Source organism: Heterocephalus glaber, unplaced genomic scaffold (genome assembly GCF_053883595.1).
Source record: "Heterocephalus glaber isolate CG9 unplaced genomic scaffold, H.glaber_assembly_v1.0 deba00000676, whole genome shotgun sequence".
Classification (NCBI taxonomy): domain Eukaryota; kingdom Metazoa; phylum Chordata; class Mammalia; order Rodentia; family Bathyergidae; genus Heterocephalus; species Heterocephalus glaber.
The window spans coordinates 26,642,991-26,669,091 of record NW_028258156.1 but is presented as its reverse complement, the minus strand read 5'-3'; the positions used below and the strand labels follow the sequence as shown (position 1 = coordinate 26,669,091).

The following is a 26,101-nucleotide window of genomic DNA, read 5'->3' as shown; positions in this document are numbered from 1 at the left end:
CTCCCCCTTACCTACTGAAAAAATCTTTCCCCGGGTGGAACGTGAGTTTGGTTTTCAGGCTCTTTAAGTGATTCACATGCACTATATGGTTTGGGGTTTTGTCTGCTTGTTTTGATCATCTTTGACTGAGTGTCTCAGTATCCAAGGGTTGACCTTGTCCTGGGTTTGCATCATAATAAGAGCAAGATCTGAACTGGTGGCAGCACAGAGGCTGACCTGGGTTTTTGTATTTTCTTGAGAGGGTAGAATGGGATTGAGAATGGGGAGCCCTATAACTGGGCTCATAAGTGTTCAAGCACCCACTGTGTACCTGGGGGAGGAAAGCCAGTCAGCCGGTCCTGTCACCAGCCACGCCCTTATACATAGGAACCATCCACTAAGACCTTCGTTAAATAACTGCATTTCTGTGTATGGTGTGTGTTCCAGGGGAGCCCTGCCCAGAGAATGGGAGGAGTCCTGGCTCCATATCAACCCACCACAGCTCTCCACGCAGTGACTACGCAACCTACACCAACAGCAACCATGCTGCTTCCAGCAGCAATGCCTCTCCCCCCGAAGGCTTCACCTCCCACAGCCTGCAGACCAGCGATGTGGTCATTCACCGCAAGGAGAATGAGGGCTTCGGCTTCGTCATCATCAGCTCCTTGAACAGGCCTGAGTCTGGATCCACTATAAGTAAGTGACTGCTTCACCTGCAGTCTATAAAGGGTCTTGTCTTTCCTTGTTCTAATGGTAAGGGTGACAGACAAACAGATCAGAGGATGGTTGTCGACGTGCTGAGTAACCGAGCACTCACAGGCTCTGGGCCCAGATAAACCTAAACCCTCCCTAGCACTGAGTAGCCAAACACTGCTGGTCTTTGGCTCAAGAAGAGTGCAAGACCATGACTAATGCTCCTCCAACCCCTCCACCCCGTGAAAGCTTTTCATTCATTTGTAAGTTGGGAAGCAAAACAGTGACATGGTAGTGTTGCGGTGAAAGCAGGTGGCCCTTTCTATGGGCCACTCAGGGAAAGCTCTTTGGCTCGAGAGCCGTTCAATCAAATGAAACCCAAGTTGCAGAGAGTCTGGAAGAAAGCAGTCCAGGCAGAAGGCTTTGTGTGAGAAGGAGCTTTCTTCTTCGTTCAAGAAATATACAGAAACCCAGAGTGGCGGTGGTGTAGCAAATAAAGGAGAAAGGCATGACACCAAAACATGGAATTGGTTGGGAGCCAGGGTGCATGATAAGCGAAGGCCATGGGAACCATTAAAAGCTTTTAAGCAGTGGGCTGAAATATGATATATATTTCTTTTGCAAGAGGAGTCCAGCTGCTTCTAGAAAACCAAACTGGGGTGGTGGTATGGGTTAGGGCAGGAGCAACGGTGGAAGAACAAGGTGTAGTGTGGCCAGCAGGCTTGAGATACTGGGGCTTCCCCTGGGGTCATAGCATGGAGGGGAAGAAGGAAATGAATGCAACTTCCCAGGATCCCCCCAGCCCCAGGTTCTAGGAGTCTATACAGCAGGCAGCAGAGGCTACTCTGGTCAGCCATCTGTGCAACTCTCGGCCTCCTTGCTTGTTTTCCTTTCTGCAGCAGTGTTCCAGAATTTATTCAGCAACCAGCAAGCTGTGGGACAGAAGAAGGAATGGGATACTTTGTCATTTTTTCGTGTCGAAATGACTTAGCCCAAAATACTGTGATAGAAACACCAGAGGAGCATTAAAAGAAAAAAAATAATAATAGGACCCATGTTGTAGTCTAAAAAACTTAAAAATTGTGGCAGTCCCATTATTTATGGGATGAGTATCATGCAGTCACTCAGAAAATCAAGTTTTTGGGAATGAATAAAAGTTTTATATGATAAAGTTAAAATTATCCAAAAACCACCAGAACTGTGGAGAGAACTGCCCTGTTTAGCTTGACCCCTGACAAATTCTAGTGAAAACCAGAGGCACAGAACCTCAGCAAGTATGTGCAGAAGCCAAATTGCATGCATCTGAAAGTACAACTTCATTTCTCTCTTTCTTCCTGATAAGCTAAAGGAATAAATCCAATCTTTAAGCATAGACTAAAAGCAGGATTCTGTCAGTACGATGGATTCACCAAGATTAAAAGGACACAAGACTATAAAGATTTCCATGAATTATATAAACAGCCTTCCAATAATTTACACTTGGGGGAAATGTTCACAGAGAGCTTTTGTAGCTATTCCAGTCATTCAAATTGTTTATTGGGGCAGAATACCTAGAGGACTAGAATAAAAATAAAAAGTATACTACCACAATAAAAACATTAGGCATGAATTTAAGGTCTTGCCTTTATTTAAAGCATGAAAGCTTTCTTTCTAAATGTGTAAGGGAGGGTGTGTGTGTGTGTGTGTGTGTGTGCGCGCGCTTTTTCTGTTGCAAATCTATGCATAAGTAGATTTGGGAAAACAGCAGGTGCTAATGCTTACAATTAATATGTGAATTTTTCTTGCTACCAAGTGACATCACCCTGACCTCAAAAAAATAATTATAACTGCTTTCAAAATAGTGTTATTTTACTAAAAGGGTTTTATCCCTGGAGTGTAGAAATGTATTCTTTACTTCATTATGCCTCATGGTTCCTTTTTTTTCCACGTGTATTTCTTTTCATTTAAAGGCATTGGGAATGCAGGTTGTCCTGTGCTCTGTAGCAAAAGCAGCTATTACACTGACGGCTCATTGCCTTACAGCATATAATTTGCAACATGCACCTAAAAGGTTCCTGGAGCCAGTGCTCCTTCCTCCTTAACTTCTGTAATGATTTTGATCTCTAATTTGGAAGAGAAATGCTCAGAGCTTCATGAATAGTAAAGAGCTCTCCTTGGGCCTCACCTCCATCGTCAAAATATGAAGAGTCCCTGGGCTCTGTGAGGCTGACACAGGGTGATGCTCCTGAGTGCTCGGGCTTCTCGATCCTTCCCAGAGTTTGTGTCCTTTCCATTTCCATGTCTTCCCTGGGCCATGGGTCATTAACATAGTCACTTTTTATTAGGTGATGTTCCCATGCCTTGCTCAAGCCTTTTCCTGGTGGCCCAGGGCCATTGTGCCTCCAGTAGAAGCACTACTCCATGTGGGTGGCATGGTTCACAGCTCAGGTGCTACAATCACACTGCCTGGATTTCAAACCTGGCACTGTCATTTACTGGCCATGTGACCTTGGGGAAATTATATGACCTCCTTGGGCCTCCATTTGCTTGGTTGCAAGGAGAAGATCATTTTCGTCTTTCTGTCATAAGGTTGCCATGAACGTAAAGGAATCCGTGCACAGAGGGGCTGAGAAGAGCACTGGCTTGAAGTAAGAACTAGCTGTGTCCATACTGCTGTCTAGGCCACTATCCCTGCTGGGAATCTCTTCCACTGCCGCAGCTCACAGTTCTTTGGTGGCACAGAGTTCACACTGCCAGTCAGCCATTAGTCAGAGTCACTTACTCTTCTGGGGCTGCTGAATCTGGGGCTAGATGAGCACATCTCAGGGGGCCTGTGTCCTGGCCCTATGGGAACCTGCTGGGAGAATAGTCTTTTCCACCCCACCCACCTGCAGGCTGGGCCAGCAGCAAGAGCCCAGGGCTGGGCCAGTCCAGCTGTGTGAGCTCTGCTGAAGTCTTAGGCTGCATCTGCAGGTTCATCTCCCAGAAGCCCCAAGCCAAGAAACTAGGAATGTCATGGAAAGCATCACCATTCAGACTTGAAGCCATCCATACCTCTTAGCATCTCCCTGCAAACATTATGTCATTATTGAATATTATCAGAGCAGAGAGGTGAAATGAAGAAGCCTAGTGTGAACTTCCCCTCCCATGACTAGAGACTCCTCCTACAGCTTCTTCAGCCAGGACAACTTTGCCAGAGATATTTGACGTCCAACTAAATGACAAATTGTGGGGTGAGGTTCTGGCTTGTTTCTGGGCAACAGCATTTAAACAGGACTCTTTCTAAAGCCTCACCTGTTCCTTTTCAAGACATTATTTATCCCAAAAATAAAGAAGGAACTTTCTTTGTATTAAATAATGTAATGAAGAAGGAAAGTGCATCCTTTCAAGGCCCTGGAGGCTGGCCATCCCTTGGAAAAGGGCAGAAGTTGAAGCCTTCAGTCTGTAGTGCAGGAATATCCTTCGTGGTTTAAAGTGAAAACAGGACAGCTTCCTGAGCAATTGTGTCCCATTATCCAAAGTCTTAAGTATCTTTTCGGGGCTTACAATTGGACTCAAGGGAAAACAAAGTTGGTTTCCACAACATAGCCTAGGATCCAAATGAACTGTAATAGGTAATTACATTTCAAACTGTTAAGGAGATTTGAACAAAGACTTATATGTAAATGTGTTGGTCATCTTTCCATTGCTATGTCAAAATACCTGACCAAATCAATTTATAAAAAGGAAAGATTTATTTCAGCTCATGGTTGCAGAGGTTTCAGTCCATGGTGGATTTGTGATGAGGCAAAATATCATGGCAGAAGTGCAGAGTAGTAGAAACCTGTCCGTCTAAGGCACCTGGGAATGAAGGAGAGGAAGGGGGAGGGCTGGAGTCCCACTATCCCCTTTAAGGCCATGCCCCCAATCACCTCACTTCCTCCCATGAGGCTCCACCCCTTAAAGGCTCCACCACCTCCCAATAGCAGGACAGCCTTGGAGCTAAGTCTTTGGCATATGTGCCTTTGAAGGGCATTTATGATCTAAACCATAATAACAGGTGTTCATTACCATATTACTTATTGATAAACTTAGAAAAATGGAAATAATTTCCAAAGCTTCTTAAAACCAGTAGCTTTGGTGAGGTTTGAATCACTTCCTGTTGCCATTGTCCCCGAGGTTTATGTGCACAGGCTGCAGGTGCACTCAGGCAGCCTTGTGTCTCTGAGTGGATCAGATGCCCCCGTGACTATGTGCAGTGGGGCTGATAAAATGGTCCTCAGGCCTCCCCAGCTCAAGGCTTGAGTCCCGACATCCAGGTTTTATAATCTGTTCTTCCAGGTGCATCCTACTCCCCCACCAAACCTGCCTCCTACCAGAGGTTTCCAGAAGGGCTTTGATGCCAGTGTTGAAGTAAAAGAGAGCCTCGCTTTCCACCTTTTCTAAAGCTTTCAGGGAGGTTCCATTGGAACTTACGGGGTAGGCATGCCAAATTGGGCATCAGTAATTGAACTGACAATCTGTTGAGGGAATTTGTAAGCTTAGATATAGGCCCATAAGAAGCTGTGGGGTCAGACTTGTTCAGGACAGCAGCCGTCACATCAATCCAAACAGTCAACAGCAGGGAATAATCACTGCAGTCCTTCTCCCTTCATTTGGGTTTACCCGCCGTGTCGACTCAGTGTTCTGTCTTTATCTGCAAGCACATCATGGCCAGAAGGCTGTTGACTTCTCAGCAGTCCTGGAGCTCTGTTCTGTGCTGAACATCTTTCTTTCTATGTGTACTTTCTCTGGCGCAGGTTGGAGTTTGGCCTTGGTCATTATTGACTTTGGCCAAGGCCCGTGCAGTCTTATGTTCGGGGAGAGTGAGTTATCTTAGATGAAATGCCCTGATGAACTTCTCAAAGTGTCTTTGATGATACCCATAAGTGATGGAGTTTAAAAGGTATTCTAGAAACTCAAAAACTTAGCTAGAGGTCTTCAGTGACATTGTTAAGCATGGTTCCTTTAAATGGTGAAATAAAAGGAAATAGTGAAGTAGGGTGAAGTAGCTTAGGCTTTTTCCCACCAGCAGGCAGTCACTGACTAGTCACGTAAGTTAGGAGAGGCGCAAAGTGAAACAAAAGACCAGGGTGAAGGTCTCCGTAGCCTTATCCCAAACGTGGACATTTAAGTAAGTGGACCAGCCCATTCCTCACTTCCACTCATGCTCTGTGATGTCTGGTCTTCCTGAGTCCTAGCCCCATTTGATGTGTTAGGAAGATCATCTTTATGGCCTTTTTCAGCCTTAGATTACGATAGGCTATGAAGCAATGTGGGAAGTAAGGTATGTGGTTAGTTTTTTCCTTGTGTGTAAACTCTTGGGAAAATTAGAAGCCTGAATCAGATCTTTCACTGGCTGAAGTTATCTATCATTTTGACTTTTGCTGCTTTCATCTTCAATTATGTGTTGAAAGTAACTCCTAACATTTTTGAATGCTCTCTTCCACCTCAGCCTCTTTCAAGAAATGATCTGAAATATGCTCTTAACTACACTAAACCAGCTCCCCATTTAAGACAGTTTAAGGCAGGTTTTCCTTTCTTTTCCACTTCGTGCCACGTTTGAATGATGATAGCATCCCTGTGATTCCCTGAGATAAGACGCTTCGGGCTGCTGGTGGCAAAAGGCCACCCAGGAGGCTCAACTCTCCCCCACAGGCCTCCCCCAGACATCCCCAGCTGGCTTGGGACACCTGTCTCCTTCCAGGTCACACTCCTTTTAATGGCACCATGGCTACAAAGCTTTGCCCTGAAGCCAAGCCTCTAAAGAGCAGCCAATAAGCGCTTTGTCTTACTATTCTTCTTTTGGGCTGTAACAGTGGGTTTTCTCCAACCCTCCGGGTTAAGGTTTGTTCATGATAAACTAAAAGGCATAGGTAACAGGTGCAAGCAGTGCTAATCTTGGCATCTTCACCTGCTCTAAGTTATTGTAAACCTTGACCTCTCAGAGTTCCTTCACAAAAGTCACTGCTGGAAATGTACCTAAATCATGCCCATGCAGCCCAGCATGAGAATTAGAAAGCAAATCTCATTTATTTCGCTGTTCTTTGTTTGTTTGCAAACACAAGTTTCCTTTGTGAATTCCTCACCATCTTGGCAACAGGTGATAGTCCCTCCTTCCTTGAACCAATCTCTGCTTTGGGTTTCATTGCACTGACACCAATTCACTCCAGAGGCAAAATGCTATCACCGACATTGCTAATGTCAGGACTTTTATAACAGGCAGAATAAGGTGTGCGGAGATCCTATACAAAACACCTGTTGTCCCCATAAATCCACCTCCCCAATATACCTCATAGGATAAGCAAGTGTCTTCATAATGCTTGGAAAACCCTACATGTACGGAAAAGGTAAGGTTGCAGTCATTGCACTAGTGGGTATATGCTTTAAATCTTAAAGGCTTTGCACAGGTGTTAGTGTGACTGACTTTTCATGAGGTAGCCAGGAGCTAGGGTAGGAGTGGAGTCTCCCTGTTAATGATGCAGGGTACGTCGGGAGACAGCGCTCTCTCCATTTTGTTTTTTTGGAGCTGAGGGAGTGCTGGGGATTGAACCCAGGGCCTTCACAGTGAGCTGTACATCCCCCTCGCACCCCCCTTTTTTGGATACAGGGTTTCACTAAGTTTTGCAGGCCGGGGTTGAGATCGCGACCCTCCTGCCTCCGCCTCCCAGATCCCTGGGACCACAGGGATTTCATATAACAGTACAATGGCCAGCACTTTCTGTCTTTACCAGATAAAGCACAAACATGCTTCTTCCGTTCAAGACCCAAGATAATCTAGGCACAACTGCTTTTTACCAACAGTTGCTCACCTGTTGCTTCTCATCAAACCAGGTTACTTCCCTCCCTGTCCCAGAGCCCATGTTTTGCCAGCTGCCTCTTGGAATACCTCCTCTTATCCAGGAATAGTTGTTACCAAGTTTCCTCCCATCTACTGTGCTAAGAATCTTGCATTGTTTTTAATCTTCACAGCAACCCAAACAGTATGCATCTTGCACAAATCAGCTCAAAAATCTAATCTCCTAATAGACCTTTGCCTGATCATCCTCGCGCATCTCCCTCTGGTGTTTTCTTTAATCTTAACCAGTATAGAAATTCGGATCTGTCAACTCAGTCATTGTTTGCTGCTCCAAGACTCCTTCTGTTGCTATGTATTACTGTGTTGTTTTCTTGTTCATGTGCTCAGGTTTCTCTTCTACCCCCCCCCCAAAATTGTGAGTTCCTTAAGGACAAGAAGCAGTAGCATTTCTCCTCGGTGGTGGGAGCATGCTTTTCAAGGGGTTTCATGTAGCTTGTGTTGATAGGACAGGATTGGATTTCTACATCGTGAGCAAGTTCTTCTCTTTTCAGAAGATAAGAAGTGAGTGTGCTCCATGTCTAGGATGCTCCTAAACCAAGCTAAGGCAGCAAGACGTAATTTTGAGAAGGGGCAAAGAAGCAGAGGATCACATAGGGAAGGAATTGCGTGCACACTGGTCCTTGCTCAGTGTGAGAAATTGCACTGTAATGAAGAGGAGCTGCCGGAGGACTGTCCCGGAATACAGATTTCACATCAGTTCTTCATAGTCTGGCTACATAGTTCAGCTGCCAGCCCCAAGCTGGTGAGGTCTCAGACGAGAGACCACCCAAGATCCCAGGGGTGGGGAGCAGTCTCCACACCCGCAGCCTCTCCAGGTCTAAGCATCTGAGCTGCAAAGCCCGTGTCCTCGGAAAGGCCAGGCAGCAGCCTCGGGCTGCTCTGTGATGCACCTTGTCCTGGCACCGACTGCTCCTGGTCGCTCTTCGTCTGTGTGACACAGCCTCAGCGTAATTATGTAGTCCTACACAGGACCGTTTGGATGACATCCCGGGCGCCTTAGAAAAAAAATATTACTTCAAATTGTTTATTTGTTTCACAGTTCTCATTAACAAAGCAAACCATTTCTCTTCCAAGTGAACAACTTCTGAATCAGATTAGTGCTCTATCAGATCACACCCAGCTAGGGCCAGAATGAATAGGATCTATTGACTCAATTCCATCTTTTCAATCCTGAACATGACTAGTTTTATTCCCAAATTAAAACTTGGCTGCCTGGGTCCTACTGGTAAACAAACAGGGGAACAAACATTTTGTATCAAACTCCAAGTACTCTGATATCTGAGCATTTGGGCATTTATTAACTGAAATGGAAGCACAAATACAAACATTCTCTTAGAATGAACAAATTTAAAGGTCATTTAAAGAATAAGTCTACAGAAGAAGCACTGTGGCTCTTATTTATTTTCAAGAAGAGGAGCAATGCAGCTATCAAAAAACCTCACAGTGAATTGTTGAAAATTCTAGACTAGTTTTTCTTATTGTTTGAATGGAGCTCATCCTTCATAAGTTTCTCCCACTAGGAAATCATTTTCAGGAGGGTTTTTACTATTGTGTCCTAAGACTTCTCCTAAGACAGCAGAATGTGAATGGCTTCTTACCTTCAGCTACTCAGTTGTTTTGAAAGCTCATAAATGAGTGACCAGTGGCTTTGTCCTCTGGGCTCCAGTCTTACAGGGCGTTGTTATTCACTAGAGGGTACATGGAGATGGGGCTTGCAATAGAGAAAAGACCCAGATGGTTGCCCTCTGCTAGTGGGAAATGACCTACTCCACCCTGGGGCCAGACCCTGCAGCCCACTTTTGCAAAAGACACTTGTCTTCGCATGGTATTCAGGGCCTTGTGTTGTATTTTATTTCCTTCATTTTCTTTTTCTTCTTTTTTCCCAACAATCCACCGCAGAAAATATGTCAGGGAAGGGTCATTAATAAAACTGGTTCCACATGTGGAACCATTTTAAAAGCATTTTGTTGAGTGAAAGCACTACTGTTATTTATCACCATTGTTCAATTGTATGGAAAGAGGGACTCAGGGATGTTTTTCCTATTGGCACTAGAATAAATACCATTTCTTTTTGAGGTCCAGATTCTACCAAGGACTCAGGGATTACCTCAGCTGAAAATCCTACTACGCCATATCCTGGTAGAAGCACTTTTTATTTGTGCATTTGAGCACCCATTATTTTGCGATTTATAGTTTATTTGTTCCCAACCACACATCCTCATACTTGATTGGAATCATTTCTAGAAATTAATCCGCCAGCCTTCTCTGGGTGATAAGTCAGATCACTAGACATTCATAAGGTTCACAAAGTCCCAGGGAAAGTTAACAGAACAGTAGAGTATACCACTGGCATTTTGATTTTTCAGTCTGACTTCTCCCGGATCTTATTTCTCTAACCCAACCAAGGCTTTGTTCCAAAAAGATGCTCCACAGATGTTGGGTACCTGATGAACCCATCTGCTTTTAGGAGTGAAGTACCCAGAACCTTCTGTTCGGAGGCTATTCATTATAAAGATGTATATTTATGAGTTCATCATGACAGTAGGGTCTTCCAGAAAACAAGGAAGAGCACATATTATCAAAGGTTTTGCCCTTATGATTTTCTGGCACTAAGAAGTTGAGATAATGTAAGATAGAAGAATATTTCAAAATAGAAATCTTCATTCAAATGTTTATTAGACTTGCTAAATGAATGGGGAGATAAAAAAAGCTACCTTCCGGTAGGCGATTGACAAAATTGAAATATGATAAAACCTGGCTGCCCCATTAGCTCCTGACATTGCTGCCTCATGGTGTAAGTTGCCCTCAGCTCCAGCCAGTATGTCTGATACAAGCCTTGCAGGAGTCTCCAGGCACCTACATTCCATCCGTGTCTTGATAGATACACAGCTGTGTCTGTCACTCTTCACATGCTAAGGTGAGGCATTGCCCAAAAAGGCTTTTCAGAGAGAAAATGATTATATGAGGTTCTCTCCCACCCCTGCGGATGCCTCCCTTGAGGTTCCAGATTAGCTCCCTGTGGCAGAACCCCCAGCAGCAATGGAAATAAACATTTTGTTCTGCACCACACAGCTCTGTAGCCATGAGCCACACATGGCTGTGGAGCACTGGAAATGAGACCAGCATGAATGAGGAATCTGAGTTTTCATTGTCTTTCAATTACTTTAGATGGCCCTGTGCAGCCAGGCACTGCCATGTTAGACTGCCCAGCTCTGAGGCACAGGGGCAGCCTTTGCCTCCCTGCCCAATCTCCCAGTGCTCTCGTCCCCTTTGTGACTTTGACACCTCATCCCCTGTCCTTGCCACCTAGCCAAACAAAGTTTCTTTTAAAACTCAGATTAGACAGCATCCCCTTCCTATCTGAAGACTGCCAGACCCTTCACTCTCTCCATCCCACCTCTTTTCTCCTATTTGACATCACTTCCTTTTTACTTATCTCTGTTTTCATCCAAAACCTCTTTATCTCTCCTGCTTTCTCATCCCCCTCATCTTTAAGGTTTGATTTCAATATGATAAAGTTTACCCCATCTCACCTGTAGTCTGAGTTTTGACAAAAACGTTTCGTTACTATTGTTGACTATTAGTGACTGCTGTAACAGTGAAGTCAACCACTCTACACTTTCCAGCACTGGCAATTGCAGATCTGTTTTTGTTCAGCTTTTCCTACACAAATAGATCATAAAGTATGTAGCCTTTTAAGTCTGACTTCTTCCACTTTGCATAATGTATTTTAGATTTAACTGTGTTGTTCCATGTGTCATCATCTGTTGTCTTAGTTACTTTCTCATTGCTGGAACAGTATACCCAACACCCCCAAACTAAAGGATGAAAGATTTATTTTGACTCACAATTTGTAGAGGTTTCCATCCACAGTCAGCTGGCTCCAAGGCAGGACAGCATGGCAGAGGAGAAACAGTCCATGTCAGGGCAGGCAGGAAGCAGACCGGAATCAAAGGAGGAGAGAGGAAGATAGGCACTTCAGGTTATACCCTCTGTGACCCACCTCTTCACAGTAGGCTTCATCTCTCAGCATCACACCCAGCTATAAACCCATCAGTGGCCTAATCCAGTATCACACACCCATGATCCAGTCACCTCCCAAAGCCCCACCCATGATCACATGAGGCTTTTAGCGATATCTAGATATAAACTATAACATCTGGTTCCCATCATATGGGTGCACCATAGTTTGTTTATCCATTCCTTAGGTGAGAGGCAATTGAGTTACTTCTTCTTTTGAGTGATTATAAGTAAAGCTACTTTAAATCTTTTTATATATGTTTTCATGTGAAAATAGATTTTGTGGGAGAAAATATTGTAAGAAAATATTTCATGTAATAAGTACTGAGGACTGGGATTTGTGGTTTATATGGTGCCATTTTCCAAAATGGTTCTACCATTTTGTGGTTCTGCCTAAGAAGGCTCTTGATGCTTTCCATCCATGAAAATAATGTTATTTTCAAGGTTTTTGTGTTGCCTTTTTTTTCTTTTTAGCCATTCCAATAGGCCTATAGTAGTATGATATTTTGACTGTAATTTGCATTTTCTCCTAAAAACGAATGATATTGAAGATCTTTTCATGTGCTTTATACCACCTATATATCTTCTTTGGTGACTTGTTTTTTCACTTTCAGTCACTGTGCACATTGTGAGACTTTTCAGTCCTTTTTTTCCATTATTTATTCATTTTTCATGCTAGAGTAATTAAAGTCATTTTATCATGATAGTCTCAAACAAAACACTTGTGAAAACATGTAATCGTATGTAAAGTATTACTTCATAAAAGTAAAAACACATAGTTAATTCTTGAAAATATAATTGATGAAAAAATATATAAGCAGAAATCCAAGTTAAGTTAAAATGTGAATACTTGGAAAAATCAGGATAAGAAAAAAAGACCATGTATAATGATGGTCTCACTTTTCAAGCAGGGAAACTGACATAATTTATTAGGCCATTCAGAGGTCACTGCAAGTTGTTTTTAAAGTTAATATGTGGTCAAGATTTTCCAGCTCCTGAGCACTTTGCTTGGGGCCTTTTCATATTTGGTTTTGTCCAGCCATGCAAAATTGCATTATTTCAAGTTAAAGCATGTTATGCCCTGTTAGTGGAACTTTGGCTTCTGTGAGAAACTGAAGAGCCAATAAATATTCATGTAATCTCTGGGATAACATATTGAAAAGGACAGCTGGCTCAGGAGGGATCATTTGCCTGGGTTAGTATCTGTTTCCATTTACATTAAGAAAATATTGCAAAGAAGTTATTATCTGCCAAGGGGCTTGGGGAGTACAATGGAAGGCTGATATTGCACCTGATTGCTTTTGACATTTACCTACTGTAACAGGGAAACTGTGTGAAGATAGCCAAGTGACTTTTTGCAAAACACAATTTCAGAGGCCATAAAAGGAAAAGGGAGATGGCAGAGATAGAATACACTGCATCCGTAAAAATGCGAAACATGACTTGTCAGCAGCACCTGCTTGTAACTATCAACCATTCTGCGGGGCGGGGCCTGCTGAGAGAGCTCTTGGCGCCAGAGCCACTGAGGGGCGTGACGTCTCAGGTCCTCCCAAAGGTAGGCCCCAGATTTAGAGGAGAGAAAGTGTTTTATTGAACAGTTTTGACCCTTAAACCAAGGTTAGATGAAATGTAATTTTATGATATTTTCTAAGCACTTGAAATCAGGTATCCTTCATATTTTTATCTTTCCAAGCTACAGCAGACAGTGGGATTTTTAAGTTTGGGTAAATAAATTATTATACAATTTTTTTCAAAGAGATTCCAAATCTCCAACTGGGACATTAAGATATTATTTGTAAACAACTGATTTGAATTTGAAAAAAATTCCAGTTTCTAGTTGGTGGTGGTAAAACAATAACATTCTTATCTCCTCCCATTTCTTAAGCCCCAAAAAACTGATGATAAGTAAATGAGAAGAATTGGATAGGTGTGGGCAAAGTTTTGGGGGTTTTGGGGGGGGGGGGTTCTTGGTATCAGGGATTAAACTCAGGACCTTGCACTTGCGAGGCAGGCGGTGGAACCACTGAACTAAATCCCTGGCCCTGGGCAAAGTATTTTAAAGGCAACAAAGTAGCAATCCACTCAGCAAGGCAGAGGCAACCAAAAAACGATATGAATAACATAGACCCCACTCTTTTCTTTAGAAAGTCGGAGAGGCTTAGAACTTGAAAAATTCAGGACAGAATGGAGCACAGCCATGACCACCAGGTGTGAAATTTTTATTTTTAAAATAGAAAAACAATCAAATAAGCAACAATAAAACTAGAAGAAATGAAGGGAACAGATGACATTTCCCAAAATCTTCTATTTTGTATTCATAGATACTAAAAATGTTTAATATAGACTGAATGATTTTGTCCCTCAGAAACGCACATGTTGAAGCCCTAGTTCCCAATGTGATAGATTTGGAAATAGGCCTTTGGGGGGTAAATAATTGTAGGCTATGTCGTGAGAGTGGAGCCCCCATGATGGGATTAGTGCCCTCCTTAGATGAAAAGAACAGAACTCTCTCCCCCGACACATGAGGACACAGCAAAAAGAGAGAGCTATCTTAGTCTGGTCTGTGCAGCTATAATGCAGTGCAACAGAGGGATCATTTTTTATGAACAGAAATACATTGCCTCAGTTATGGAAGCTGGGAAATCCAATGTCCAGGTACCAGCGTGTGGCAAGAGCTGTGTCCTCCCATGGCAGAATGCAAAAAGGGCAAGCGAAGGTCAAATTCGTCCTTTTATAATGCCATCAGTCCCATCCATGAGGCTTGAACCTTGAACCCCGTAACCTAATTGTCTCTCAAAGTTCCCACTTCTTAATACCATTACAGTGGCAATTACAGTTCAGCATGAATTTTGCAAGGAACAAATATTGAAAACATGGCAGTGGCCATCTGTAAATCAGGAAAAAGGCCTCACAGTGTACCAAATCATGATGGCGTTGATCTCAGACTTCCAGCCCCCAGAACTGTCAGCTGTAAATGTTTGTTGCTTAAGCTACTTAGTGTAGAGGACTCTGTTATAGCAGATACTAGCTAAAAAAATAGTACAGCCACAAGTAAAAACAGAATGTTACTTTTTAAAAAATAATATGAGTAAAGAAATAATTCTTAGCAATTAAAAATATCATGACAAGTTAAAATTTTAATAGACGTATTGGAAGATAAGATGAAGAAAAGCATAAATGAAATAGAACAAGAGAAGCAGGACCTATGAGCAGAGTGGTAAGAAGTGATAATTAGCAGACCAATCCAGAAAGCCAGTAATTAATGAAAGTTCCAGGAAGAAAGATCAGGGAAACACAGTGGAAATAGTATAATAGCACACAAGGAACAAAACTCCCAGAGCACACAATGTAATTATTTTTCATGGGAGATTGGGTTCCCAGAACTCAAGTGGATAGCAAAATCCATGGATGCTCAAATCCCTCATATAAAATAGGGTGGTGTTTTCACATAACTTCTACATACTCTTCTGTACACTTTAAATCATCTCTGCATTCTTTATAATACCTTACACAATGTAAATGGTATGTAAACTATATTATTTAAGGGAAAATGGCAAAAAAATAGCCCGTACCTCTTCAGTATAGATGCAGTTTTTTCTCAAACATTTTTGGTACCATTGTTGCTTAAATTTGCAGATGCAGAATTCAAGGTTATGGAGAGAAAACTGTAGTAACACTTTATGCTAGAAGATGATAGAGAAATGCCTGAACATTTCTGAGGAAAATTAATTTTTAATCTAGAATTTTATACAATCCAGAGTCCTAAAGAATTCCGTCAAATAAGATGGAAAATAGACATTGTCAAACATTAAAAATTGAAAAAAAATTTTTTCTTTCCTGTATTGTTTCTTAGAAAGCTACTGCAGAATATGCTTCAAAAAATATGACTTGAGGTTTGGAGAAATGTACAGTCTACCTTGGAAGGCAACAGAAATCCCTAGGATGATGCTACATAAGAGATATTTTGTTTTATTTTGTTTTTTGGCACCGGGGATCGAACTTGGGACCGTGAGCTTGTGAGGCAGGCAGCAGAACCGCTGAGCTAAATCCCCAGCCTAGCTGTGTAACAGATATAAAGAGCAACCTGTCTACTCTGAGAGTCAGATTCTCAGAGGAATTAATTGAATGATGACTCAGTAGCTTTGAGGACAATGAATAAGGACATGATCTTCATCCTATGTGGGATGGGGAGGAAATTGTTTAAGAAAAGAAATGAACTCACTAATACTATAGTAAATAAGATTTACATGATAAAATCATAAACAATAACTGATTTAACCAAAAATAGTGATAAAACTATTCTGGAATAAAGAGAGAAAGTGGGAAGCAGAGTAAGAATGCTAAATCCCTTATTATAAAACTAAGGAAATAAATATTGACTAAAATCAATAAATTGAAAAATAGCCATCAAAAAATATTATTTAGAAATGTCAAGAAATAGGTGAAAAATTTAAAATGTTTGACTTTAGGACACAGAACTTGAAAGGACACGGTGGGTGGGGTGCTTAAGGCAGGAGACTAGGGTTTTTCATCATAAGTATTTTGGTTATATTCAATTTTTTACATTAATACACATTCAATTAAATTGCTTTCCTTATAAGAAATTTCTAATCATTAAAAGATATACTATTGTGTTTCCCTGGCCCTCTTTACATTATGACATAAATTTTTATACAGTTTGCTCATTTTGTAGAATGAGCCAGTATTTTCTAATCATTTGATAGCCCTCTGTAATAAATTATAAATAAAAGGAACTCCTTTTTCAGGGCTGTGTTTGACCCTTGTCTTAGATCATTTTCTGTTGTATAACAAGGTATCTAGGACCACATGAGGAGTAGAAGCTTATTTAGCTCATGGTTCTGGAAGCCAGGTAGCCCAGGCTCAGCTCTGCCATTGGACTGGCATTTGGTGAGGACCTGTGAGCTGCATGTTGACACGGTGGAAGCATGATATTGAGACACTCAAAGCAAGCCAAGGTCTCCCTTGTCTTATAAAGCTGTTAATGCCATCCTAGGGCCCCCTGTCCTGACCTGTCTAATCCTAATCACCTCTCGAAGGCTCTACCTCCCAATATCATGGAGTTATTTTTCCAGCACAGGTCTGTTGGACACAAGTACTGTACTGTACCTCAGACCTGAAGCTATTTTTAAAAGGGTAAATAACTTGTTTTCCTGCTTTGCAAGGAAGAAACTGATTTATCATATTTTCATTTCAAAACTTCTCTGAATTTATTTCTATTATTGCCAATCCAGCTTCCTGTTTAGTTAGCAAAGTTTGCTAAAAGCTATGTGGGTTTGCTCATCAAAACTACTGAAGTTGGACAGTACAGAATTTTACCTTCTACCTCTTAGTTGGAAATTCTGGATTACTGGTTGTACTGAATGATAGAAATGTGTATCCTTTTCCAGGTCTTTGGGTGGAATGAAAAAAAAGGCTGAATAGGGTTGATACTTGACTCTATGAGACCAGATTTTCGGTCACCATTTCCAGGCCAAAACAGGTCAGAAAGAATATCCCGGATATCTAGAAATTGGCAAGGTGACTTTAGGGATATATAGAGAAATGACAAGTACTTCTACAGAAAGAAAAGGTCTACATGTGTGTAAATAGACTTTTTCTTCCATTCTAGCCACCCATACCTCATACACCACACTAATATCCAGGTATTTTCTCAGATTATGAGGAAAGAAATCACATCAAGGGGCCGGGGATTTAGCTCAGTGGTTTCGCCGTCTGCTGCACAAGTGCAAGGACCCGAGTTCAATCCCCGGTACCAAAAAAAAAGAAATCACATCAAAAGACTATAGGAATTCCTTGAAATATTTATATAGCATATATTAATGTCCACTAAAGAGGGTTACAGAAGAATAAGTGCTTTGTAAATGGCCCAGTAATAAATAACTTATCACACAAGAATAATTTCATGATGGTAAAAGGAAATCAAGGTAAATATTAGACTTCTTGAAGCAGTATATTTTGGTGGGTACTGGGGATTGAACCCAGGCCCTCGTGCACGTATGCTAAGCATATGCTCTACCACTGAGCTATACTCAGAATCAAAGGTGTTTAAGAGTATACTTCACAGAGCATGGTGGCTCACACCTGCAATTCCAATGCCAGCACTCTGAGAGGCTAGGCCAGGATGATCTCAGGTTCAAGACCAGCCTAGTCAACTTGGCAGCTTAGCAAGACCTTATCTCAGAATGAAAAATAAAAAAACAACCAGTAGAGCTCAGTGCAAAGCCCCTGGGTTCAATCCCTAGTACCACCAAAAAATAAAAAAAAGAATATACTCCACAGAAACTATTTGGACTACCTTTTCTAGTGCCATGCCTAGGAATAAAAAATGTAGCTATAAGAGTAAAGGATTAGTTTTGCTCCTTTCCCACCACCCACCTTTTGGTGTGTTTTCTTGGTAACTATACCATATTCTCATTTACATATCCCACGCTAACTCTAAAAACAATGGGGTGATACAATAAAGAAAAACTTTGTGAATGTATGAATATAGAATTAGTTACATAATTTTCAGGACCCAGGAAAAAAATGAAAATGCAAAGTCCTTGCTCAAAGTTTAAGAGTGTGAAGATGGTGACCACAGACCATGAAGTTAACTACCACTCCATTGCATGTACGAACCTCTACGGGTAGACAGTTGCACACCCACAAAATAACTCTGTCCCCAGGCCCATCAAATCTTTCCAAACAACAAAAGCAATGTAACTCCGCCTTAAATTCCAGGGCGGAAACAGTCGAGTCACTGCTAATTACAATTCCAATGCCAAGAGATTTCTTTCAATTACCAATTTGTTCTCAGTATTTCCTGATCCAAATGTATTTATTGGTTGCAAAATAAAAGCATAAGTGGTTAATGACAGAGCGGTGTTTCTTCCTCTTTAGCCATATAGGTACTATTTTCTATATGAGCCACTTTACCCTTAGAAACAAGGGTTCCGCTGGGTTCCCAGACTGCCTGTGGTGGCCCTCTTCACATGCTTCCATTTGACCATCTGCTTGTTACCAACTGCAGGGTAACTAAACTGTTCAGCCACAAGAGAATGACTCACGGGTGCTGGGGGAAAGTGCACTTTTGAATATGCAGTCCTTAAAACACCAGCTGTTCCATTTGGGGTTTTGCAAAGAAGTTGGCTAGGAACTTTAGGGAAGATGTTTTCATTTTTGGAAAGCTAAATTTCACAGACTTCTAGAAGAAAATAAGTCATGCAGCGTGCTTGTTCTTACCTTCACCATCCAAAATTTAAAAATACAAAACCATGTTTTTTCCCCACATCGTCACCCCCTGATGACCAAGTAAAACCGCTGAGGACACTGTCACACTCCACAGTGGGCTAGCATCTAGCTGAATGGGTTTAACCACACAGAATACACTGCATCAGGCCTTCTAGGAAGGAGAGATGGAAGCAAGCAAGATTAATATGAGGCTCGGGTTTCTGAAGGCAGAAAGGCAGATCAGGAGTCATCACCATGTATCAGAGAGGGGGCACTGTGACATCTCCCTTCATTCCATATGTCCCGTCTCCGCCCAGCAGCAGCAATAAAGGCATCTCAGGGAGCTCAGACGGGACAGCAGCAGGGACCCCAGCCTGCCAAGCGCCTGTCTTTCCTCCTCCCTTCCCAGATTTGCTAGACACCCTCTTCCCATCCTGACTTGTTCCCTAAATGAGCTGCCGCTGGGCTGGGGCACTATGGTCCCTCCTGCCCAGAATGACTTATTTTCCTTACCGCACTCTGAGTCCATGCGTGGACCTAGGGAGTCGCCCCTCCTTGCTGTTCTTGTCACAAGCAGTCTTTCCCATGGATTTGCCATGTGTGCTTTGTTTTAAATGTTTTTGTATGTTTATCCCTGGTCCCTGTAGCCTGACTGTCAGTCTCTCGAGGGCAAATCCCATGTGTTCCTTGTTATCGTTTTCCCCAGTGAGCCACGCACACTACCTGTTCCTGAGAAGATGCTACGGAGATCTGTTGTGATTGATATGTTGAATGACTGATCCTCCTGCTTCAACCCACAATTTAAAAAGTAGACAGTAAATAATTTCCACAGATTATTGAAGAAAAACAACTGGAATCGTCTAATTTAAAAAAGCAAAACATTTCTTTCATATCAGGTCACAAATTCTAAACCCAAGCTAACTTCCTCTGCCTCTTTAAGCTAATGACATGTTGTTTAACCTTCACAAATTAATGGGATTGTGAGCTAATGAGTGTATGCTATTGATTGCCTTTGAAGTGCCTTTTTGTGTGCGTCACACTCATTTCAGAAACTTCTCTCTTGCAAGTCTGACATGATTGACGCAAAATCCACTTTCCCCGTCGAATGCTTTCCTCCATACATAAGGCCATTTTGTGGAATCTGTTAACAAGGAGATAATTAAATGTAAACACAAATCACAAGCTTTTCTTTCTCTGAAATGAAATACACATAAAAAACAAGGAAATAATAGAGGGAAAGGGAGAGAGAAAGAGAACAGGAAGGGGATCTAATAATCCCTTCCCTCAAGATTTCACTTAGGAAGAAAAGGGGCAAAGGGAAAGGGAAGTGGGAGAGGAAGGGGAAAAGAAAGAAGGGAATGGAATCAATATGAGAAAATGAAAAAATGGAAACAAAGTCTTTGTAAATAGGGAGGGATGGAGGGGTTGAAGGGAGGGCAGGGGAAGGGAGAAAAATAAGAACCAAGAGAGATTATGTAAAGGTGGAAGTTTCCAATGATGAATGTCATTATATTGTATACCTAAAATGTACCAATAAAATAAATTTTTTTTAAAAATTTCACTACAAATTCATCATCAAAGCAAAAAGAGCCCTCTTATCTTCTTTTTGGGACCTGAGCTAACCCTAAATAATAAAAAATAGATGTCCATTGTTTTAGAGTCATGTTACATCAATGTTCACATTTTATATTTTAATATCTCAGGAGTTGGAGGGCATTATACAGTTGATGGGGTATCATTGTTTAAGTGGCAGGGTTGTGTGTGTGTTTTTTTGTAGTATTTAAAATAAAGATTGCCTTAACACCTGTGGCATCTCAGATTTGGTGAAATCCATTATGTATCAGGCATTAGCAAGCTCTTACAGCAGCATAGTAGAGTGAGGCAGAAAGAATAGGTAAGACTGAAAGCGTGTCCTCCTCTAAACTGACCCTTAGATGAGTGGGCAGCGGCCATAACTTGCTCCCTGCATGGCTGCCACCTGATTAGAACATATTTCTTCCTTTCCTTTTTTTCCTCCTCTCAGGAAACAGAAAGGAATACAAGTTAAATCCCTGGCACTTAGTTTATCTTCCTGAAACTGTAGTGTGTCTCTGGATAGAAGCTCTTCGGGCCCAGCGTTCTATGTCCGTGGTTCTCAGACACTCCGATATGCTGGGACCCCTGGGACCTTCTTAGGCATCTATGGTCCGCAGCTCTTGCCTGGACATCTGGAGTCAGATGGTCTGGGGTGAGGCCCACGTAGCTGCGCGTTTCACCCTTGAGTGACTGGTGTGCCCTGAAGTTTGAGAAGCTCTGGCCTTTGTGTTTGGAATTGGCCCATCACTGAAAGCGCTTGGATTTAGGGACACTGGTCTCAGTCGTACGCACAGGACCTCATCTGATAGCAATGATTAGGCAAATACACTGACCAGGGAAGGAATCCTGACACTGCTTTGTTTCCTTTGGGCTGGGACTGAAAGATAGAACGTGCATTGATGATGTCCCTGATACCTATTTCTGTTGGGGTTTTTTTAGCTGTGCCCCATAAAATCGGACGCATCATTGATGGGAGTCCTGCAGATCGCTGTGCAAAACTAAAAGTGGGAGACCGGATCTTAGCCGTGAACGGCCAGTCTATCATCAGCATGCCTCACGCTGACATCGTGAAGCTCATCAAGGATGCAGGTCTTAGTGTCACCCTGCGCATCATTCCTCAGGAGGGTGAGTGCCTGAGGTGGCCTTGCAGGGAGAGGCGGACACAGCCATGGGGGCCTGGCCTGCTGGCCACACAGCCGTCACCAGGGCATTGTTAGAGGGTCAGAGGCCGCTCTGCTCACTCATGGTGTGAATCCCAAGCCACTGGCTGAGCCGATCATTCCCTCAGGCTTGGGACTACTGGTTTTAGGGTTATATTAATCCAGAACTCATTCAACAGAGCAGACAGAGTTACAAACCTGAAAAGAAAAAACCTATGTGTCTTAACAGTTAATCTCTGGAGGATTCTTCAAAGTCTGATTTTGAAAAGCTTGAAGAAGTTCTGTGGTCTGAAGAGCTCCTTTAGGAAATGTGACATCTGATAAGAATGTGTCACCTGGCCTGCTGAATTCCTCTGTCCACGATCTGCCCCCCATCCCGCTGAGGCTCACAGTAGGGACACCCCGACTCGCAGCCATGCCTTCAGGGGCCCTGTTCTGAGCACTAATTCACACGCGTCACCATTTCTACACACACACACACGTTCATTCCTGCTTTGGAGTTGCTGGCTCATTAGTGATACGGAAGAGTTCGGTCCCTGGCACTCCCCAGAAAGGGAGGCAAGCAGCCCGGAGCAGAGGCTGACAGCCGCACTTAACACCACCCTGTCACTCAGCCACTTCCCCATTCCATTTCAGGATTTTCCAAGGTGTAGACAGCAGATGGCTAAACAGCCACCTGACTTTAAGTGTGAAGCAGTAAGGCCCAACCCGGGTGATTTTGACCTCCTAGGGTGCATTTGTGATGCCTGGAGATGTTTTTGACTGTCGTGGTTGGGGTGAGGGTGCACTTGTCATCAGTCAGTGGGGGCCACAACTGCTGCTAAAAGCCCCATACACAGGGCAGAGCCAGGGCGGGGATTCTCTGGGCCAAAATGGCAAGAATGCCCAGAAACCCTAATCAAAGTGGGGAGTAATGTAAAATATTGGGGCGATGAGAAAAGAAGAGGGAAGAGTGCGCTCTAACGGCGCGCTAGTAGATCACCTCCCTTTTGTCACCCAATGAGAGGAAAAGAGAGAATTCAATGACCATGGGTTTTTAACCTGTTATCTGCAGACACCAGTGTGTATAAAATATTCAGTGAAAATAAACTGTAAGCAGGCTGCTTACTGAAAATCCAGTTGGCTTCTCAGTCTTCCCAGTCTGAAATGTGCTTCCTGCCCTTACCCCAACATACAGCGATAATTTCAGTTGTGAATTTGATGGTATTAGAGGGAAAAAGCCAAGAGGCAGTTTTGGGGGGGAAAAAAACAGCTTTCTGAGTTTTCGTGGGTCCAGGATTTTTTCCTTTGCAGAGAACGGGGGCTATTAGGCAATGTTACTAAAAGGGACTGAGGAAGAGATTGTAAAACTGCTTACCATTTTACAGTTAGTTCTTTACCTGGGCTTTCAAAGACTGCTAAGACACCTCTTTACAGTCAAAACGTGGTGGCTAAAACATTTTCTCACAGCAAACAATGCTGGGAAAATAGAATACGTTTTAGAGCTTGCTCCTCTGAGTTATTTTTCCAAGTTTTAACAGGGTTTTTTTGTTTGTTTGGTTAATTGGCTGGTGTTTTTGTTTCATGTTGGTTGAGTTTTTTGTTTGCTTTTTCATTTTTATTTTCGGTAATCTTCTCTTCCGACAAAATGACATGAGTCTGTTTGTCACCTTGCTGGGTAGCATTTCTAATTAACAGATACTCGTTCCAGGATGGGCTTAGGACTTGGTAAGTTTAACCTGCTGTCTGAAACCCAGCAGAAACGGAAATGGCCAAAGCGTTGCATCATGGGAGAAGGCAGGGTCACCACTGCTGGCTGCCTCTGACCTCATCTGCTGCTTTGGTTCCCACCACAGAGCTCAACAGCCCCGCCTCGGCCCCCAGCTCCGAGAAGCAGAGCCCCATGGCCCAGCAGCACAGCCCGGTGGCCCAGCAGAGCCCTCTGGCCCAGCCCAGCCTGGCCACCCCCAACAGCCCTGTGGCCCAGCCTCCTCCTCCTCAGCCACTTCAGCTGCAAGGACATGAAAATAGGTAACGTTTCCTGCCATTTCTGCTTGTGAGAGGCAGGGGAGGTGGGAGAGGAAACAGGACGCAGGCAGGGAGAGAGGTTCTGATGTGGTAGAGATGACAGTGTGAGCCCCTGCGTGATGCTGAGTGTGTGGGATACGTGGATCTGTCAGCGAATGGAACCAAATGTCTGCCCTTCGCAACAAGAGGACCTTGCCTGGAGAGACGCTGAGCTCAGGCTTAATGAGCTAGTCAAGAGTAAAGAACACATACCAGGAAGGACGAGAGGAGACCAAGGTCAGGTGGCAGAGGGCAGGGGCGTGGGGTGAGATGGAGTCCGAGGGGCGCATAGGGCCAAGCCTAAGGGCTCGGTGAGCACCTTACTGGTTTTGATCTTTATCTGGGTCCCAGGGAAGTCACTGTGCAGTTTAAGCTGATGACTGACCTCATGGAATTTGCTTTTCAAGATCTCACTGTCTGCCCCACAAGAGAGCCGACAGGAGGCTGGGCAGGGCAGAGCGGGCAGCAGTGAGGAGGTGACTGCAGAAACCCACTGGTCCATGAAGGTGGCGGCTGGTGGCAGGAGGGGTTCAGAAGGAGGAAGGTGAGGAAGGCTGTGCAGGCATCGCTAGGTGCTCACCCTGCTCCTGTGTGGGTCGCATCCACCCACCTGCAGTCTGGCGAGGGTCTTCCGGCCCCTGCTCGTGGGCATCATGAACCATTGTGACCAAGGCAGTCTGCACTTATAGAGAAGGGAGTGTCACAAAAAATGGCATTGTCTTCCCATTGTGACTTGTGTGTAACCGGGAGCCTAGGCTGGGCTGGGCCATTCCAGACAAAGATGAAGACGTGTTTCCGTGTGCTGTTTCTGTCTTCAGCAGAAGAAAAGCAGGTCCACTCGCGCCGTATCTCTGAGGACACACCTCTTTCTCCAGGCTTGCCCATGTCCGCATGTTTACCGAGCACCTGCTCCCTGTCCTGCCTCCTGGGCTGGCGAAGGTGACCAAAACTCTGTTTCTGATCCCACAGTTCTCTGGGCTCATCATTCGCACTATCACAGAACAGAGCCTTTCCTTGGGCCCCGCTGCCAAACCTCTACTCAGGTGCTTTCAGGGAGAAGCACATGTCTGCTTGTCTTCAGCCGCTCATGTTTTTAACAGAGGCCAGGGGAGAGAAACACCCTGTAAAGCAAATGACTCAGAGGTGAGAAGCTGACAAGCCATAAGAAGGGGACGTCCCAGGGGCCTGGGTAATAAGCCCCAGATGTGTCTGTTCTCGTTGTGTTATCTGGACAGACTGCACCAGGTTTCCCCGAGGTCCATCCTGAGTCCAGCAGGGAGGACTTCAGAGCCTAGCAGACCCTGAGCCAGCATCCAGCTCCTCTTCTTGATTTTCCTACTGTGGATTAGCTTGCAATCATACTCAGGGTACAGGGGCTCCCTGGACATGGATGCTGCTTCCGGCATGGATGGGTGACCCCAGCCTTGGGTGGAGAACCATCTCCTCCCCTTGATGTGCACTTAGCCCGTTACCCCTGCTCCCCTGGGAAAGGTTCTTTTATTGTGAGGGTCAGAGCATGAGCGTATGTCCTGGTGCTGTGGGGAGAGCAACAGCAACAGCTCCATAAGGCTACTGTCAGATCCTATCTGCAATACCTCATCACAGCAGCATTAGTCTTTGGAATATCTTTCCTGACTACAGAATAAAATACGTCCTAACTCTGGGATTAACAGATTGATCTGATCCGGATTTTTATAAATCCCCAGTATATTTGCCCAGAGTTCTCTTTTGCTTCAGTAATAACAGCCTGGGAAGTGCTTGTTCCATTTCTAAGAAATTTTACATGCCAGAACTTGGATTTACTGGCTTAACTCTTTGATTCCTAGTGGTGGCTCACTGGCCTAGGGGTGAAGAGATTCAATAATCTTACAGATACCAGAAACCTCTTCATACCTGCATTGAGAGATGCTCATGGCATCAGGGGAGAAACTCTTGCCTTTTGCTGGATCAGGCTAGAATTGTCTGCAAGACAGCCATGTGCCAAGTGCGTTTGTACAAAGAACGGCCACCTACATATCAGACTGAGCCAGTTCCCATGTACAAGTGGGGTAGATGAAAATGACAATCTGCTTGCAAGTTTCTATTTCATGAGTTAGAATGAGCAGTATTTTGTCCTCTTCTTTACTCTTGCATTAACTTCCCATGACACACATACCCTTCTGCCCTTTGCTCGGTCTGTTAACATCCCCTTGGTGTGTGCTTAGGAAACACAAAACAGTTTTTAACTGAGCATAAGTAAAATACTATTCAAGAAGCATTTGTTGATTTTTTTAAAAGGAGCCATTATGGAATATATTCCAGAACTAGTATAGATAGCAGAATGAACCTTCCCAAGCAAGGACAATTGGTATTTCACTATGATTTAAAGTGTAGCCAGGGCAGAGGAAGGGGATTGGAAATTGACTTCTTTCACAGACCTTGCGTCCTAGATGCCCATGGCTGGAAGCAAATCCTTGATGGGCTACGCAATACAGACTCTCACATAGGCAATGCTTCTTGGTCCCAGAACTTTTTCATACCCTGAAAACTTCCTAGAGCTTAC

At 43.5% G+C, this 26,101-nt stretch overlaps 1 protein-coding gene across 12 annotated transcripts in view; it reads left to right on the top strand.

Annotated features, from left to right (window-relative positions):
- Magi2 (membrane associated guanylate kinase, WW and PDZ domain containing 2) overlaps nt 1-26,101 on the top strand; it is a 1,273,508-nt gene that overhangs the window by 1,142,992 nt on the left and 104,415 nt on the right. For 5 of the 12 annotated variants that reach the window (XM_087206545.1, XM_087206543.1, XM_087206544.1 and 2 more), the window contains 4 exons: nt 427-675; nt 21,293-21,478; nt 23,349-23,523; nt 24,529-24,702. In XM_087206545.1, coding sequence (XP_087062671.1) covers nt 427-675; nt 21,293-21,478; nt 23,349-23,523; nt 24,529-24,702 — 784 coding nt within the window. The remainder of the gene's footprint in view (nt 1-426; nt 676-21,292; nt 21,479-23,348; nt 23,524-24,528; nt 24,703-26,101) is intronic. The other 7 variants (XM_021253974.2, XM_004839744.4, XM_087206551.1 and 4 more) reach the window with 3 other exon arrangements.